Source organism: Hemitrygon akajei, chromosome 2 (genome assembly GCF_048418815.1).
Source record: "Hemitrygon akajei chromosome 2, sHemAka1.3, whole genome shotgun sequence".
NCBI classification, from domain to species: domain Eukaryota; kingdom Metazoa; phylum Chordata; class Chondrichthyes; order Myliobatiformes; family Dasyatidae; genus Hemitrygon; species Hemitrygon akajei.
In genome coordinates this window covers 55,320,989-55,337,891 of record NC_133125.1, presented here as the reverse complement: position 1 = coordinate 55,337,891, position 16,903 = coordinate 55,320,989, and the positions used below count along the sequence as shown (strand labels likewise).

At 38.9% G+C, this 16,903-nt stretch overlaps 1 protein-coding gene across 2 annotated transcripts in view; it reads left to right on the top strand.

Annotated features, from left to right (window-relative positions):
• glis3 (GLIS family zinc finger 3) overlaps positions 1-16,903 on the top strand; it is a 490,617-nt gene that overhangs the window by 140,529 nt on the left and 333,185 nt on the right. For both annotated transcript variants that reach the window (XM_073072436.1, XM_073072441.1), the window contains exon 3: positions 3,087-3,282. In XM_073072436.1, coding sequence (XP_072928537.1) covers positions 3,087-3,282 — 196 coding nt within the window. The remainder of the gene's footprint in view (positions 1-3,086; positions 3,283-16,903) is intronic.

Sequence of the window (16,903 nt, the reverse complement as noted above, 5' to 3'; positions counted from 1 at the left end):
AGAAACAAAGTCAGCTTTGCCAGTATATAGGTTAATCTTATTATAATTGACAAGCAATTATAACTAGTAAAAGCAAGTTGTGTTATTATTAATACATTGTGAGATCTGTTACCATAGATTCTATTTATTTGAGATTACATGACAGTAACACTGAATGGGACAGTGGAGGAGTGAGATAAGAAGTACTCATGAACTTGAGTTGAGAGTTAAGGGGCAATGGTTTAGGGGTAACATGAGGGGGAACTTCTTTATTCAGAGAGTGGTAGCTGTGTGGAATGAGCTTCCAGTAGAAGTGGTAGAGGCAGATTCAATTTTGTCATTTAAAAAAAATTGGATAGGTATATGGACAGGAAAGGAATGGAGAGTTATGGGCTGAGTGCAAGTAGGTGGGACTAGGTGAGAGTAAGCGTTCAGCACAGACGAAGGGTTGAGATGGCCTGTTTCCATGCTGTAATTGTTATATGGCTATATGAAGTTCAGTATATCATTTTGTAAAGAAAGCTGGATGAACTGTTTAGTGTTTTCCTGACAGGTAATTTGGGCCCCATATCTAGGAAAGGATGTGCTTCCATTGGAGAGGGTCCAAATCATGGCTTATGAGAATGATCTAGGGAATGAAAGATTAACACATAGGGAGCATTTGATGGCTTTGGGCCTGTGCTTGCTGGAGTTTAGATAAGTGAGATGGGATCACATTGAAATCTACTGAATATTGAATGGTCTAGATAGAGTGGACATAGAAAAGATGTCTCCAATAGTGGGAGAGTCTAGGACTAGAGGGCACCTCTTCAGAACAGAAGGATGTCCCTTTAGAACAGAGATGTGGAGGAATTTCTTTAGCCAGAGGATGGTAAATCTGTGGAACTCATTTCACAGATGGCTGTGGAGGACATGTCTTTTTGTATACTTAAAGTAGAGTTTGATATGTTCTTCATTAGGAAGGGCATCAGATGTTATGGGAGAGGGCAGGAGAATGGGGTTGAGAGGAAAAATAAATCAGCCATGATGGAATTGCAGAGCATACCCAATGGAACAAATGGCCTAATTCGGTTGCTATGTCTTATGGATCTGTCGTAATTTGGTATGTTTTTATATCTTACACAGCCTTGTGGGAATATTTTTGCTTTATATCTTAGCAATTCTCTGCTGAATTATATTTTACAAATGCCTATAGTTGCATTTTAGTGCATATCACTGAATATTATTTATGATTATAGCATGGCAGAGAGAAATTGAATCAAGTTATATGCAAATTCTTCTTTCATCAGGTTTCAATAAAATTCATGTAACATGAAAAAATATCATTTATTAGGTTTTTTTTCCTCAGATTATGTCAGATTTAAGGCTGGTCTTCTTCTTGTGTCTCAGTTTCCTGGCTCCAACCAATTTGACTTGAAAGACTCATTGGACATCATTTGTAAAGATCATTGAGATTAGGAAGCGAACAGAAGGGAGGAAGGTCTCAGGTGACTCAGTGACATAATAGCAATATCAATAACTAGGAATCACTACTATGGGCATGGGACTGCATAAAGTTCAGAATGGTTGTTGGAAAGATTAAATGTGTGATTGTGGAGAAGTGTCATAATAAGGAATGAAGCAAGTAAAATGAAGCTATCAAATGGAAGGAGAAATTCCAGCAGTTTTCATTTTTCTTTAGCTGACATGGTGCTTGAGACTAGAAACGTGACAGGACAAGATTTCATTTAAACTTGTGGTTAATTATAAGGTGCATTGTCTCATTGGAATGTAAAAATAACTAACTCGCTTGTCCCCACCTCTCTCAACCACTGGAAGTGAGTAGGTTATGGGCTTATTACATTTTACAGGCCACTTGACCCGAAGACCTTTTTGGGAGCTTTTGGAGAATGGGTCGAAGTTCCACTCAAAATCTCATTGAAAGAATCCAACTTTACATTGGACTGATAGGAGTATTCCATCTGCTCTCTCCTTCTTGTGTCTACCATTGCAATTGTGCTCTTATAATTCATTCTTCCAACATGCAATCCTTACTCGTGTTCAATGTACAAAGCAGCTTTTCTAGCCAAAACAAAGTCTCCAATTCTAAACAAATTCATGCTTTTTCGCAATCTAGTAATGGAAATAACATGCTAATCAATAGTTTAACTTTAACTGAGAAGTTTTATGCCAATGGATCTCACCATGCATTCTTCTCCTTTAAAAACCAATCAAACTGCCAACGTGTTTAGTTTGAGCTAAGGCCAGAATTTCAATTTTTCTTTTATGAGATTTATAATGATTACTTGAAAACACGAAATGAGATGGAAGAATTGGAAGATGCTCAGCTGACATATTCAGATTGTAGCAAAGTTAATGATCTCTGAATTGTTTCCTTAATTCTTTAAATTTTACATTTATTAATAAACCTGCTCCAAGTGGTCACATTTCACCATCATGATGGGGAAAAAGAAAAAGTTGCCAAAATAAAATTTGGAATGAAGAAAATTCCTGAGAAACTCAGTCAGTTATGTGTCAAACCATTTCTAGTTCTCCACATAAGTGATGTCAGGTTTGGTATTTCCACTTGTATGCTGAAGTCCTGAAGTAGTTGAGGTTTTGGTGAGTCTTCACAAATTCCTGTAGGGGAATGCATCTCTACTTCAATTCTCTATTGCCATTTCTGGGGGAATCTGTCTGCTGATCTTGCACTTGAAATAATGTGCATAGTTTTGTTGCCATTTTCAAGGGAAACAGTACAGCAAGGGTTGCCTTGCAGTATGAATAATAGGCTCTTCAATATTATTCAAAGTTCTTGACCCAACCAGCTTCAAAGCTTTTTCAGTTTTATTATCCGGTTGTGCTGAACCACACATGTGATTGTGCTGCGTTGCTCCTTGCACCAAGTTCCATTCAATATTTTTGTGCAATTTCTATTCTATGCAGGATCGCAGTTAAACATGGTCTGTGTGACAAAATTCTCACTCTTGTTGTTGCGATATGGTGAAGCAAGTTTAGAAACCTTAAATCAGTTGACTAACCTTTGGTGAAATTAGTGTTTTGATATAATTTGTAATTTTAGTTGAAATTGCTACATAATTCTAACATTTATTTTGTCTATACTTCAGGGAATCCTGGGTTCGGACCACAATGCAAAGCAATTGGGAAAGGCACCAGCAACAATCTAGTGGTTACAAGCAGTCCCCTGACAGTCCAGCGAACAGGGCTTCTACAAAGCCAAGCAGTCGCCCCTGGCAACCACCTTAATCAGGCAATATGTCATCAGATGAACCCAAACCTGAACGTTCCTGCTACAGATACAAGGTCTTGTAATCTTCTTGGAATTTTAAATTAATTGCATTAATTAACCATTTTATTCCAGTTGAAATCCTGAATCTGATAATGTAAGATATCAAGTTTTAAAAATGTTTAACTTGTAATGCATATGCTGAGAAAGGTATCGATTCATCTAACTGAATTAAATAAGAAATGCTGCATTTTACGTATGTACTCGTGTAGTAAATCAGTCCATTTTTGCCTGCATATATGATTTGTTGGGGACAAATTTAACAAGTTGCACATATTTTATTAAGGTTTTTTCCAAGTGCTGTGAATGTCAATAGCCCTTCCTAAATTTATAAATTGATCCTATAACATAGTCATCGTTCATCAGTTCACTCTTCCATAACTGTTCACCCTTGAAAATGTTTGGTGTTGGAATATATTTGATTTTGAAAAGGTGCATGATCTTAGTATTGCATCTAAATTCCATTGTCAGATATCTGTGCCTACTTAATCTTCAATACATTATTTGATTATGGAATCTGGAGCAAACCCGATGTTGGATTCAGCAAAGCTCAAGTTCCTACAGATGCAGATTTCTATTCAGTTCAGGAACTTTGTGACCATTCATTCTAATCACATGATTCAAATTTTCAGGGCATTTTTGGAATACCTGAAGAATCTTTTGGTACATTGCTTAATCTGCAGAAGGGCCAGGCTACAACATAACTCAGCCCTTCACCTGAATTCAACTGGAACAGACTAGAGTGTCCGATGCTTCATTATAAACCATATGCATGTTGAAAATTACCTTAATCAGTTATGGACTGTGAAATTTCACCCTGTGGGCTCTGCAATTATTAGAGCAGCTGAAGCTACAGATGAAGAGCAAAAGGAGAAGGAAAAAATATCGGAAGTAAAGAGTAACCAGGATGATTACTGAGAGTCAATTCCTTTCCATTTTGTTTCCAGTTCCCCAGTAGCTAAGGAGGTTCAGTCTATTTAGAGCACACCAGCTAGTCAATATAACCTGGTATGCTCCTGACAGTGAAGTGTCTCAAGTTTAAGTCTGAAAAAGAGCAAATCCAAGAATGCACCTCCACAAATGCAATTTAAATCAAATAAATTTCCTAGACACCTCTTAATTGATTCATATTTATTATAAAACCATATGAACTAATTATCCTTATTTTTCCCCACCTATTGGAATTACTTTATAGGCATTCATCTCAATTTGGTGTAATTTTGTTGATACACATAAAATACAGCTGCCTACTCTGGTTTCTAATCCACTATAAATTACTTATGCAAAATTATATTGTTTAAAAGTGATAGTTTGAGATTGGTATTGCTACTCGCTCACATTTCTTAACATAGAGTCCACTTGATTAATAAGATGCACTATAGTGTTAACTGCAGCCATATGTTAGAAAGGTTTTAAAGTCATTGAAGAGCATTGTATGCCAGTTTGATTTAAAAGGCTCACAATGTAGTTATTATAATGCTCTTAGCCTGGATTGAGGGTACTTCTATCATAACCAAACTCAAAGTTCAAAGAAAATTTATTATCAAAGTTTGTATATGTCACTTTGAGATTTATTTTCTTATGGGCATTTAAAGGAAAATAAAGAAGTACAATAGAATTATGAAAAACTATACATAAAGAGGGACCAAAAATAGCCAATGTGCAAAAGAAGATATATTGTACAAAAATAAATAAACAACACTGAGAACATGAGTTATAGAGGCTGTAGGTTGCAGAATCCAAGTTCAGGTGAGTGAAGTTTTTCATGCTGGTTCAGGAGCCTGATGATTGAAGGGCAATTCCTGTACCTGAACTTAGTGGTGTGGGTGCTGAGGCTCCTTTACCTCCTGCCTGATAGTAGAAGCAATAAGAGAGCATGACCTGGATAGTGGGGGTCCTTGATGATGGATGCTACTTTCTTGTGGCAGCGCTCAATATGCTAAACGGTGGGGAGGACTTTGCGTGTGATGAACTGGGCTGTATCCATCACCTTTTTAGACTTTTCCATTCTTGAGCATTGGTGCTTCCATACCAAGCTACGATGCAACCAGTCAAGATTGGTTGACTGTCAACTGTGCATCTACAGACATTTTTGAAAGTTTTAGATGACTCATCAGATCTATGCAAACTGCTAAGAAAGTAGACGTGCTGTAGTAACACATGATAACTGCTGGGGGAGCTCAGCAGGTCATACAGCGTCTGTTGAAAGGGATAAACAATTGATGTTTTGGGTGAGACAGAGTCCTGATGAAGAGTTTCGGGCTGAAGGTTCAACTGTTTCTTCCTTTCCAAAGGTGCTGCCTGATCTGCTGAGTTCCACGGGCATCTTGAATGTGTTAATCTAGATTTCCAGCATCTGCAGAATGTCTTGTGTTTGAGAGGCACTGTAGTGCCTTCTTTGTGATGGAAGGAATTTAAAACTATTGACGGACATCCAGCTTCTGCCTCCTGAAGCATAATGTACAAAAGTATGCGTTCCAAATAGAGCTTGATACAAAATGGTCATGAAACTTCATTTTATATATATTTTGCACTTAATTGGCTGCTGGTTAAACTATAAATTTCTGGCAGTTGTTTTAGGCAGTATCATATTTAAGTGTTTTAATATTCTGCATTTTGTCCATAGCTTTTCTTCTGAGTGTTGTTCACTTCGACAAGTGACAAAGATAAAGTTACCAAAAAACTAAGTCACTATTCTCAAAAATACGCAAGGATTATGTGTACTGCACTGCCAATTTATTCCAATAAAGTAGTTAAAGAATATCCTGATATTTTCTATGCTGCAAAAATTTTGCTTTGCAATTTAAATGATGAAAAATAGCTGCACTATTTTCTCAGCAAACTTAAATATTTGAATTATAGTAAATTACATTTAAAATAATGGACTGCAAAACAACATTGGGGAACAGAGTTCAATATCCTGATCCATTTTTCCTGTGTTGGGCCTTTTGGTTAATTAAATCTATCAAAATCAAAGATAAATTAATTGGGTACTATGTGCCATTGCTGAAATAGCTGATCTCACATCGTACAACTGTGTAATATGAGCAAATCATGAGCCTATTAGAAATATGTGTTCAGAAGGTACAAAATCAGGTGATCATCTCTGTGTGTCACCAAGTTTCTTGGTAAAAGAGTTAATGCTCAATTACCTTAGCTTTCCTACCTTCATTTTCAACCTAGAGTCAGCAATTCATTTCATTCCAAGGAGATCCAGACCTGAAACTGTAATTCAGACTATTTAACAATAATGTCAATAATATTATCTGACAATCAATTATAGCTCAGCAATTCTGATGGCATTTTTATTTTGGACAATATCAATTTGTATTTTAAAATCAAAATAAAACAAAATTGTATTAAAACGTTCTCGTTGTTCTTTTAAGCTGAGACTCTCCTGTAGTTTATACAAGTTCACAGATTGGTCATGAAGTTACCCTGAGGACACACTTCAAAGTTTAATTGTTTTTTTCACCCTCACTCCTTCCCTTCCTTTGTTGTGATTATCCATTAACAGAAGCAAATAATTATTTCATGAGTAAAATTTAAAGTGAAAATTTATTTTCCTTGAAGTTACTTAGAATAAAACAAAAGGTATTGTTTTAGCTGCCTTTATAACACCTGCAATTCCTATTATTAATTGTTCACTGACTTAATTCATGCAGGAATTTCAGTAATTTCTAAGGCAAGGAGATTTAGTTGTACTCAAACATGCTCAAGTACAAATTGTGCACATACCACCTTGTGTCGTTTGTGAATATTATTCTTTGCCTGGATCAGGAATGTACTTGGAATGCCTGTGGTTTAACTGTACACATACCATGTATAAACTTCTACACTTCATCCTAATTTCAAAGTTTGAAGATACAAAGCAGAACTTTTTTTTCTGTGTTATGCTTTAAAAGTATTGACTGCGAAATTCAGCCATGCTTGAAAATATGTGTTAAGGTGGTCCCTTTTGGGGGTATCCCAACATTATAATTTCATGACAAGTGCTTGAGCACCTAGTGGATCCAGTATTGAAAATTTCCCCATCATTGTACATTAATCAAAACTTAGTTCAGGAGCTCCATGCATGTGCTGGAATTAAGCTGCCTTATTCCATGCCCTAATTAATGCCAGTTTGGCAACTCCTTGAAGGGGAGGTGATCGTTAATATTAACTATGCACAAGTCATTGCACAACTTGGAGAACACCCAGTGAAAAGAAAAAAGCATGTGTAAGCACCTATTTTACTAATAACTGGCTAAAGATGTAGAGAGAACCTTGTTCTCTTAGAGTTAGAAGCTGCCAAGGTCAAAGTAGAGGAGATGGTCAGAGAGACAAATGCCTGAAGTTTCAATGTCACAGAAAGTTAAAGGCCTTGCATGTTTGATAAAGGCAAGCAAAATAATTATCAATTCCATCAGTCAAGAACTGTGCCAAAGTGCTTACAAAGCAACCACTGCTCTGGTACTTACTCATACATCTCAGATCTCTTAAAAACTTACAGCTATTCAGCCCTGGTGTATTCATGCACATAGATTGCAATACATTCACTAGCACACCTTTCCCTTGCAAGAGAAAGTCCTACAGAATTGCATATTATAGTGACAGACAGGAGAGTACCTTATTACACCCACAGGCTCTGCTAATTGGATGGGTATGCTTATGGTGAGAATGCAGTTTGCTGACACTATGATAGTCTTCAGTTTATGAAAAGAATAATTAAGAATGCTCAAGTGCTGATATTTAATCTATATTTTCACTTTTTACTGCCCTACCTCTTTATACAGGTTTGAATGTGCTTCTCTCAGCATTGTGATAAGTGATGTAGTCTTCTCATTTTAGATAAATAACGCTTGTCCTAGATCCAGCAATTGAGCCATCAGAGACAAAGATAGAAGCTTGCACCGCATCTGTGCATCGGCAGTCCCATCTGACAACTTTAAGAACCATAGAGAAGTGTTTAGAGAGGGATGCATATACGGAGGTATATCACTCAGGAATTCAGGTCCTTTGGGAAGGACGGGGAGCTAACATACCAGCTTTTCAGAGGGATATTCATGGACCAATTCTCCTCCAAAAAAGCAATTTGAAGAACATAATGAGGTAGTCTAGAGGTGAAGGTTGTTGAGCAAATATATATTTGCCTTCTCCATGTTGAAGCTTTTCCCATAATAGCAATCAGGTGCCACTAGCAACACTGATAATCAACCAAAGATAATGAATAATAAGAAAGCCTAATCATCATGGTGATATAGTTCCCATGATCCTTCTGCTACTTATCATTTCAAATAAATTATGAACAATAGAAAAAGGTAATCAAGATATGGAACTCAACAATTCAATCCTTGGATCTATAATTGAAATTTTGGATGATTATATTTAATATGGTATATGATGATAGATAATATGCTGGATGTATGTGTGAAATCCTCAATAATATCTGTTCTCAATAATGTTCTTGGGCAACAATTAAAATCTATTTTAAAGTATCTGCAGTTTAAATGTTTAGGAATTGATTCTATGAATCGTAGCCCTTGGCAAGACTTGGTTGCAGGAGGGACAGGACAGGCAGCTCAATGTTCTGGGGTTCTGCTGTTTTAGATACAACAGAGAGGGATGGACTAAAGGAGGAGGGCTGGCGTTACAATTTAGGGAAAATGCCATGGCACTTTTCAATCAGGACAGACTAGAGAACTCGTCTTGTGAGGTTTTATGGGTGGAACTGTCGAATAAAAAATGCACGACCATGTTAAAGAAGCTATATTATACACCACCCAACAGTCTGCAAGATTTTGAGGAAAAAATTTGCAGCAAGATCGCAGACTGTTGCAGCAAACATAAGATTGCTATAGTAAGTGATTTTAATTTTCTACGTATTGACTGGGACTCCCATACAGTAAGAAGATTGAATGGAAAAGAGTTTGTCAAATGTTTTGAAAGTTTTCTTAACCTGTACATAGAAGTCACAATGAGAAAGTGTGCAATACTTGATCTCCTATTAGGGAATGAGATAGGGCAGGTGAAAGGAGTTTGTGTAGGGGAACACTTTGCATCTAGTGATCGTCATGCCATTACTTACGAAGTAAATATGGAAAAAGAATGGACTGGTCAGCAGGTTGAGATTCTAAATCGAAGAAGGACTGAGTTTGGTGGTGCCCGAAAGGATCTGGCAGGTGTGGATTGGGAGAGGCTGTTTTCTGGCAAAGGTGTACTTGGTAAGTGGGAGGCCTTCAAAAGTGAACTTTTGAGAGTACAAAGCTTGTATATGCCTGTCAGAATTAAAGGTAAAGATAAGAGGTTTAAGGAACCTTGGTTTTCAAGAGACTTTGAAGCCCTGGTTAAGAAAAAGAAGAGTTGTATATCAGTTACTTATGGAGTATAAGAAAAGGAAGAGTGCGTGTAAGAAGGAAATCAGGAAGGCTTAAAAAAGGCATAAAGTTGCCCTAGCTGATCAGATGAAGGAGAATCCTAAGGATTCTGCATGTTAAGAACAAAGGGATTGCAAGGTAGAAAATTGGTTCTCTGGAAGATCAGAATGGTAATCTATGTGTGGAACCAAAAGAGGTGATGGAGATCTTAACTGTATTTGCTCAGGAGAGGGACACAGAGGCAATGCAGCAGCGAGGTCATAGACCCTATACAGATTACAGAGGAGGAGGTGTTTGCTGTTTTGAGGAAAAATTAGGCTGGATAATTCCCCACGGCCTGACAAGATGTTCTCTTGGATCCTGTGGGAAGCAAATGCATGAATCGCAGGGGCCCTAGCAGAGATATTTAAATCGTCCTTAGTGACAGGTGAGGTACTGGAGGACTGGAGAGTACCAATGCTGTTCCACTGCTTAACAAAGGGTCTGAAAAAAACAACAGGAAGTTATAGGCTGGTGAGCCTGACATCACTAGTGGGAAAGTTATTAGATGATATTCTAAGGGACAGGATTTGTGAGTATTTGGATAGACACGGACTGATTTGGGATAGTCAGCATGGTCTTGTGCATGGTAGATCATGTCTAACCAATCTTATGGAGTTTTTTGAGGAAGTTACCAGGAAAGTTGATGAAGGCAAGGCAGTGGATGTTTTCTACATTGACTTTAGCAAGGCATTTGCCAAGGTCCTGCGTGGGAGGTTGGTCAAAAAAGGTTCAGTCACTTGGCATTCAAGATGAGGTAATAAAGTGGATTCGATGTTGGCTCTGTGGGAGAAGCCAGAGAGTAGTAGTAGATGGTTGTCTCTCTGACTGGAGGCCTGTGCCTAGTGGAGTGCCACAGGGATCTTTGCTGGGTCCATTGTTGTTTGTCTGCTATATCTATGATCTGGATTATAATGTGGTTAACTGCATCAGCAAATTTGCAGATGACAGCAAGACTGGGGATGTAATAAACAGTGAGGAAGACATCAGAGCTTGCAGCATGATCTAGACTAGCTGGAAAAGAGGGCTGAAAAATGGCAGATGGAATTTAATGCAGAAAAGTATGAGGTGTTGCACTTCAGTAGGACCAACGAGGGTAGATCTTACACGGTGAATCATATAGCATTGGGAAGTGCAGTAGAACAAAAGAATCTGTGAGTACAGGTCCATTATTCATTGACAGTGGTAGTGTAGGTAGATAAGATTGTACAGAAAGCTTTTGTCACATTGGCCTTCATAAAGCAAAGTATTGAGTACAGGAAACACACACAAGATGCGAGAGGAACTCACCAGGTCAGGCATTATCTATGGAAAAGAGTAAAAAGTGTAAACAGTCAACATTTTAGCCAAGGCCACTCAGCAGCCTGCTGAAGGGACTTGGCCTGAAACATCGACTGTTTATTCTTTTCCATAGATGCTGCCTTTCCTGCTGAGTTCCTCCAGCATTTTGTGTGGATTGCGTGGATTTCCGGCATCTGCTGATTTTCTCTTGTTTGGCATTGATTACGGGAGACGTAATATTATGATGAAGTTGTATAAGATGTTGATGAGGTCTAATTTAGAGTATTTTGTGCAGTTTTGGTCAACTATCTACAGGAAAGATGTAAATAAGATTGAAAGAGTACAACGAACATTTACAAAGATGTTGCCAGGACTGGAGGACCTGAGTTATAAGGAAAGATTGAATAGGTTAGGACTTTATTCCTTGGAATGTAGAAAATTGAGAGAAGATTTGACAGAGGTATACAAAATAATGAGGGGTATAACTAGGGTAAATGCAAGTAGGCTTTTTCCACTGAAGTTGGGTGGAACTATAACTAGAGGTCATGCGTTAAGGGTGAAAGGTGAAAAGTATAAGGGGAACATGAGGGGAAACTTCTACACTTAGAGGGTTGTGAGAGTGTGGAACAAGCTGCCAGCACAGGAACTCAATTTCAATGTTTAGGAGAAGTTTGGATAGGTACTTGGATGGTAGGTATATGGAGGGCTCTGGTCCTGGTGCAGGACAATGGGACTAGGTAGTTTAAATAGTTTGGCATGAACCAGATTGGCTGAAAGGCCTGTTTCTGTAGTGTACTTTTCTGTGACTTTATTACTCTGATCAATGCATCATTGACTGTGACCAGTGGGGTACCGCAAGTTTCGGTGCTGGGACTGCAGCTGTTTACAATATACATTAATGATTTAGATGAAGAGATTAAAAGTAACATTAGCAGATTTTCTGATGACATAAAGCTGGGTGGCAGTGTGAAGTGTCAGGAGGATGTTATGAGAATGCAGGGTGACTTGGACAGGTTGGGTGAGTGGGCAAATGTATGGCAGATGCAGTTTAATGTGGATAAATGTGAGGTTATCCACTTTGGTGGCAAGAACAGGAAGGCAGATTACTATCTAAATGGAGTCAAGTTAGGAAAAGGGGAAGTACAATGAGATCTAGGTGTTCTTGTACATCAGTCAATGAAAGCAAGCATGCAGGTACAGCAGGCAGTGAAGAAAGCTGATGGCATGCTGGCTTTTATAACAAGAGGAATTGAGTATAGGAGTAAAGAGGTCCTTCTGCAGCTGTGCAGGGCCCTGGTGAGACCCCACTTGGAGTATTGTGTGCAGTTTTGGTCTCCAAATTTGAGGAAGGACATTCTTGCTATTGAGGGAGTGCAGCGTAGGTTCACAAGGTTAATTCCTGGAATGGCGGGACTGTCATATGTTGAAAGATTGGAGCGACTGGGCTTGTATACACTGGAATTTAGAAGGATGAGAGGGGATCTGATTGAAACATATAAGATTATTAAGGAATTGGACACACTGGAGGCAGGAAGCATATTCCCGCTGATGGGTGAGTCCAGAACTAGAGGCCACAGTTTAAAAATAAGGGGTAGGCCATTTAGAACAGAGATGTGGAAAAACTTTTTCACCCAGAGAGTGGTGGATATGTGGAATGCTCTGCCCCAGAAGGCAGTGGAGGCCAAGTCTCTGGATGCATTCAAGAGAGAGTTAGATAGAGCTCTTATAGATAGCAGGGTCAAGGGATTTGGGGAGAGGGCAGGAACAGGGTACTGATTGTGTATGATCAGCCATGATCACAGTGAATGGTGGTGCTGGCTAGAAGGACCGAATGGCCTACTCCTGCACCTACTGTCTATTGTCTATTTCTATAAGGGTTTCATTCCATGAGCTGCTGAAGTTATGCTCCTCCTGTACAGTGCACTTAATGGCAATACCACTAATCACGTACTTGACTGGCCAGCAGACATGACCAGGGCATTTGATGATAGTAAACGAGCTCTTTCCAATGCAACTATACTGGCAGAGCCACTCCCCAATGAACCTATAGCCATTACTACTGACACATCAGACTATGCTGTAGCTGCTGTGCATGAACAGTTGATGGAGACATGTGGCAGCTGCTTATCTTCTCCAGCTGCCATCTCTGCCACCACCACCAACCCCACCGCCCCAAAAGGAAGTACAGCACATTTGACCGTAAGCTTCTGAGTCTTTATCCGGCTATCAGCCATTTTCATTTTCTTTTAGAGGGTTGCTATTTCACAGCATTCATTGACACAAACCCCTCATGCACGTGATGGCCAAAATATCAGACTCTTCATGGCAGTGACGCCACCTGGCCTACATCTCCGTTCACAACTGGCATACAAAATATCAAGGGGAAAAATAATGCCATGGCTGATTGTCCCTCATGGCCAGCTACTGACCCAGAGGTCCAGGCTTACTGAACAGCTGTCATAGGCCTGCAGTTGGCTGACATTAAGTTCATGGAAGCAAGGGTTTCTCCACTATGTGATGTCTCAAATCATTGCTCAACCCATAGTGCCTGCAAACTGCTTTCGACTCCATACGTGGCCTCTTGCATCCATGCCGGAAAGCCTCATAGAAACTGGTTGTACAGTTTGTAGGGCACGGTCTCAAAAAGGACGTGCGTGACTGGACTGCAGCCTGTGTGGAGTGCCAGCAAGCTAAATTTAACCATGATGTTAGGCGCCACTGGCACCTATTGAGGTCCCTGAGTGATGGTTTGACCATGTCAATGTGGGCTTTGTTGGTACTTTTCCCCCCTCCCACGGTATCATGCTCCTTCTTACCACGGTGGACTGTGCCATCAGATGGCCAAAGGTCATCACTCTCGCATTCATGACATCCGCAGACATGGTTCAGGGGTTCATTAGCACCTGGGTTGCTCGGTTTGGCACCCCATTTGATATTTCCTCTGACCTCTGTCCCCAATTTATACAGACCTCTGGGTTACGATGGCCCAGATCCTCGGCATTAGGCTACATCACACCATGGCTCATCGCCCGCGGTCCAGTGGCCTTTATGAGTGGTTTCACTGCTCCTTAAAGGCTGCTCTGAGGACTTCCCTGACTGATAAGTGATCGTCTCCCGTGGGTCCTGCTGGGGCTCAGAACAGCGCAGAACAGCTGTTGAAACTGTTCACTTAAAAATATTGAATTTTGTCCACAGTCGCTTTTAAAATAAGCTGGGCCAATCCAGGCAATAGTGTAAGTGATGAACCTAATCTTTTTTCTTCTGTTTTTCTATGTCCCTCTATGTCATTGTCACGTTGCCTTGCTTACATTGGTTACTAGTGTGATATATTATTTTGAGACAGCATAGAACTTTTATTATCAGTTAAATATAAGTACTGATCCAGAAACAATTCCATACCAACAATCTTTTTTTATTTTGAAAGCCTGCTTAGATTTATTACATTTAAAACAAAATGATCATTCAAAACTTTGGTTCTGAAATATAATCTGTTTAGCTTCAAAAATCAAATCTGCTCTAATAACAAATTACCCAGAATAAAAACTCATTTAAAAATGCATAAAATTACTTACAAATGTCCAGGCTAAATTTCATAGGAAAAATTCAATTTCAAGTGATTTATACATAGAACTGTTTGGACAAATACTCATTTTGTTCTTATTCTGTTCATTAGAGTAAGTTAGCTCTCTAAGAAAACTCTACCATGATAATTCAGTTACTTGCAACCAAAAGGTTTCCAAGACTAGTCACAGGTATGTTCTAGGTGATTAAACAGAGCCACCAAGAACATTCTGAAGGCAGCTGAAAAGGCCTCGCAGTGGCTGTGGATCCAGAGGGGGGATCTGTGGATTAGTGCGCCACTTGGACTCAAGTCAGGGCTGATCACCCCTGGCTGGGTCACCTGGGCAAGGGTGTCTGATGATTAAAGACCCAAAACATCTTACAGCCCTGGGTTCATCACTGAAGACATGTCCAAGTAGCACCAGAAGGTGTGTTATACAAAAACACAGTCAAATATGGATATTTCAGTTAGCCTCACTATGACTTTTTAAGGTAATGGGAAAACATCTTCAATTTCTTCTCCTGATTGGAAGCCAGCAATTCCTGTATGTTAGTCTATCTTTGATAATGAGCAGTCCCTGATGGCTACAATGACAGACAGCAATTCAACAGGCTACCAGGTCACACCTTCAGTTTACTGCATAAAGAATAATAATAAGCAACCAAAGAAATTCATGACACCCTTAAAAATGTAACCCTAAATTAAATTGTACCTTCATTGAAGAAAGGTAGACAGGAGAGAGATAAAAATATATTTAAAGATACAGCAAGGAACAGGTCCTTCTGGCCCAACAAGCTGCAGTGCTCAGCAACCCACCTATTTAATCCTTGCCTAATCACAAGATAATCCTGTTGCATTTTGCCTAAACAGGCCGAACACAACAGGTTTTGAACATAATTTTTGTTTGTCAATGCTACAAAATGCTGCCATCTTCAGTATTGCTAAGATGGCTGCGGTCTTGATGTCTCGCATTTGTAGTATTACTTTTGGTACTACTTGGCTGCTGAGCATGTATCTATGAACAATGCAATATTAATGCTATTTTGTCATCACTTCTGCACTTGCTCATTTCTTGTTCTTCTGGTATTAGATAATGGCAGACAGAAAGCAGAAACACAAAATTACTGTCTTCTTAGGTAAATTAGCAACTTTGCACTTTTCAGTAGTAGAAATGAAATAGTGTTGGTTGTTCAAAGGCAAAGATACAAATAAAATAAGAAGTTGAATTGGTGGCACTTTAGCCAAGCTCCCAAAATGGTTTACAAGCAGGGTTTAATTTTTAATGTACTTCTTGCACTTTTTCTGATAAATGAAACAAATAATGTAAGCCCAATAATATCTTACAATTAGAAACTGAGCAAACTTCTAGAGCTGTCCTGCAATTATTTGGAAATTAATATGCATATACTACATAATCACTTCATGAATTGATTATCCTTTCTAAATATCCTTTGTAATAAACACCATGGGATTATCAATTTAAATTACCTTCCACTGATACTTTAGCATTTCAGCAGCTAAAATTGTGTATTTTATTGGGCAAGCCCCAATAAAATAGTATTTTTTTAGTGTTCTAAGAGATTTTTATATTTTTATATTTAAGCACATCACCTCTACTTGGGAATAAGCTGTCGATAACAACTCACCAGAGTTCTCTGTCCTCGACTAGTCTTTCAGGTTGTCCCTATGTGTAGCCCAACTTCAGAGATCATTCCTCTCCCAAGTTTTTGGAGCTTCTGTTGACACTCTGTAGCTCCTGGTTTTTAGGGGAGGAGGTTGCTATCCCCATGCCTAACCCTCCTCCTTTAGCAGTCAGTCTTGGGACCGTCCATTCCGAAGTTTTTGTTATAGTTTTGGCTTTAATAAAGTCACAGTATGTTCAAAAGGAGTTGAATGTGAATTGACATTGCATTTTAAATGTTGATAAGATGCCAGAGAATTGGTTATCTGATTTACACTCGTCTTGGCTGAGATTTTGAAACATTTGTTTTGTATCTAACCAGTCTATTGGGGAAGAATAACGAACTATCTGCACAGACACAGGCACAGGTGATAATCATAAACATAAGAGATTCCACAGATGCTGGAAATCCAGGGTATTCCTCCAGCATTTTGTGTGTGTGTTACTCAGGTGATAATCAAAGGCAAGGCAAGGTACAGTTTTGCAGTCTACGGCTTCTGTATAATGCACAAATATACAAAATAACATAATTATATCCATCAGAAGTACACAAGTTTGAATATTTCTAAAATTCTGAAACTACTTGCAAGCTCAGGATATTATACATGCTATTAAAATCAAAGAGACTTACATTTTCTACCCCAACCAGGGTGGCACGGTAGTGTAGTGGTTAGCACAACACTTTACAGTAGAGGTGACCTGGGTTCAATTTCCGCAGC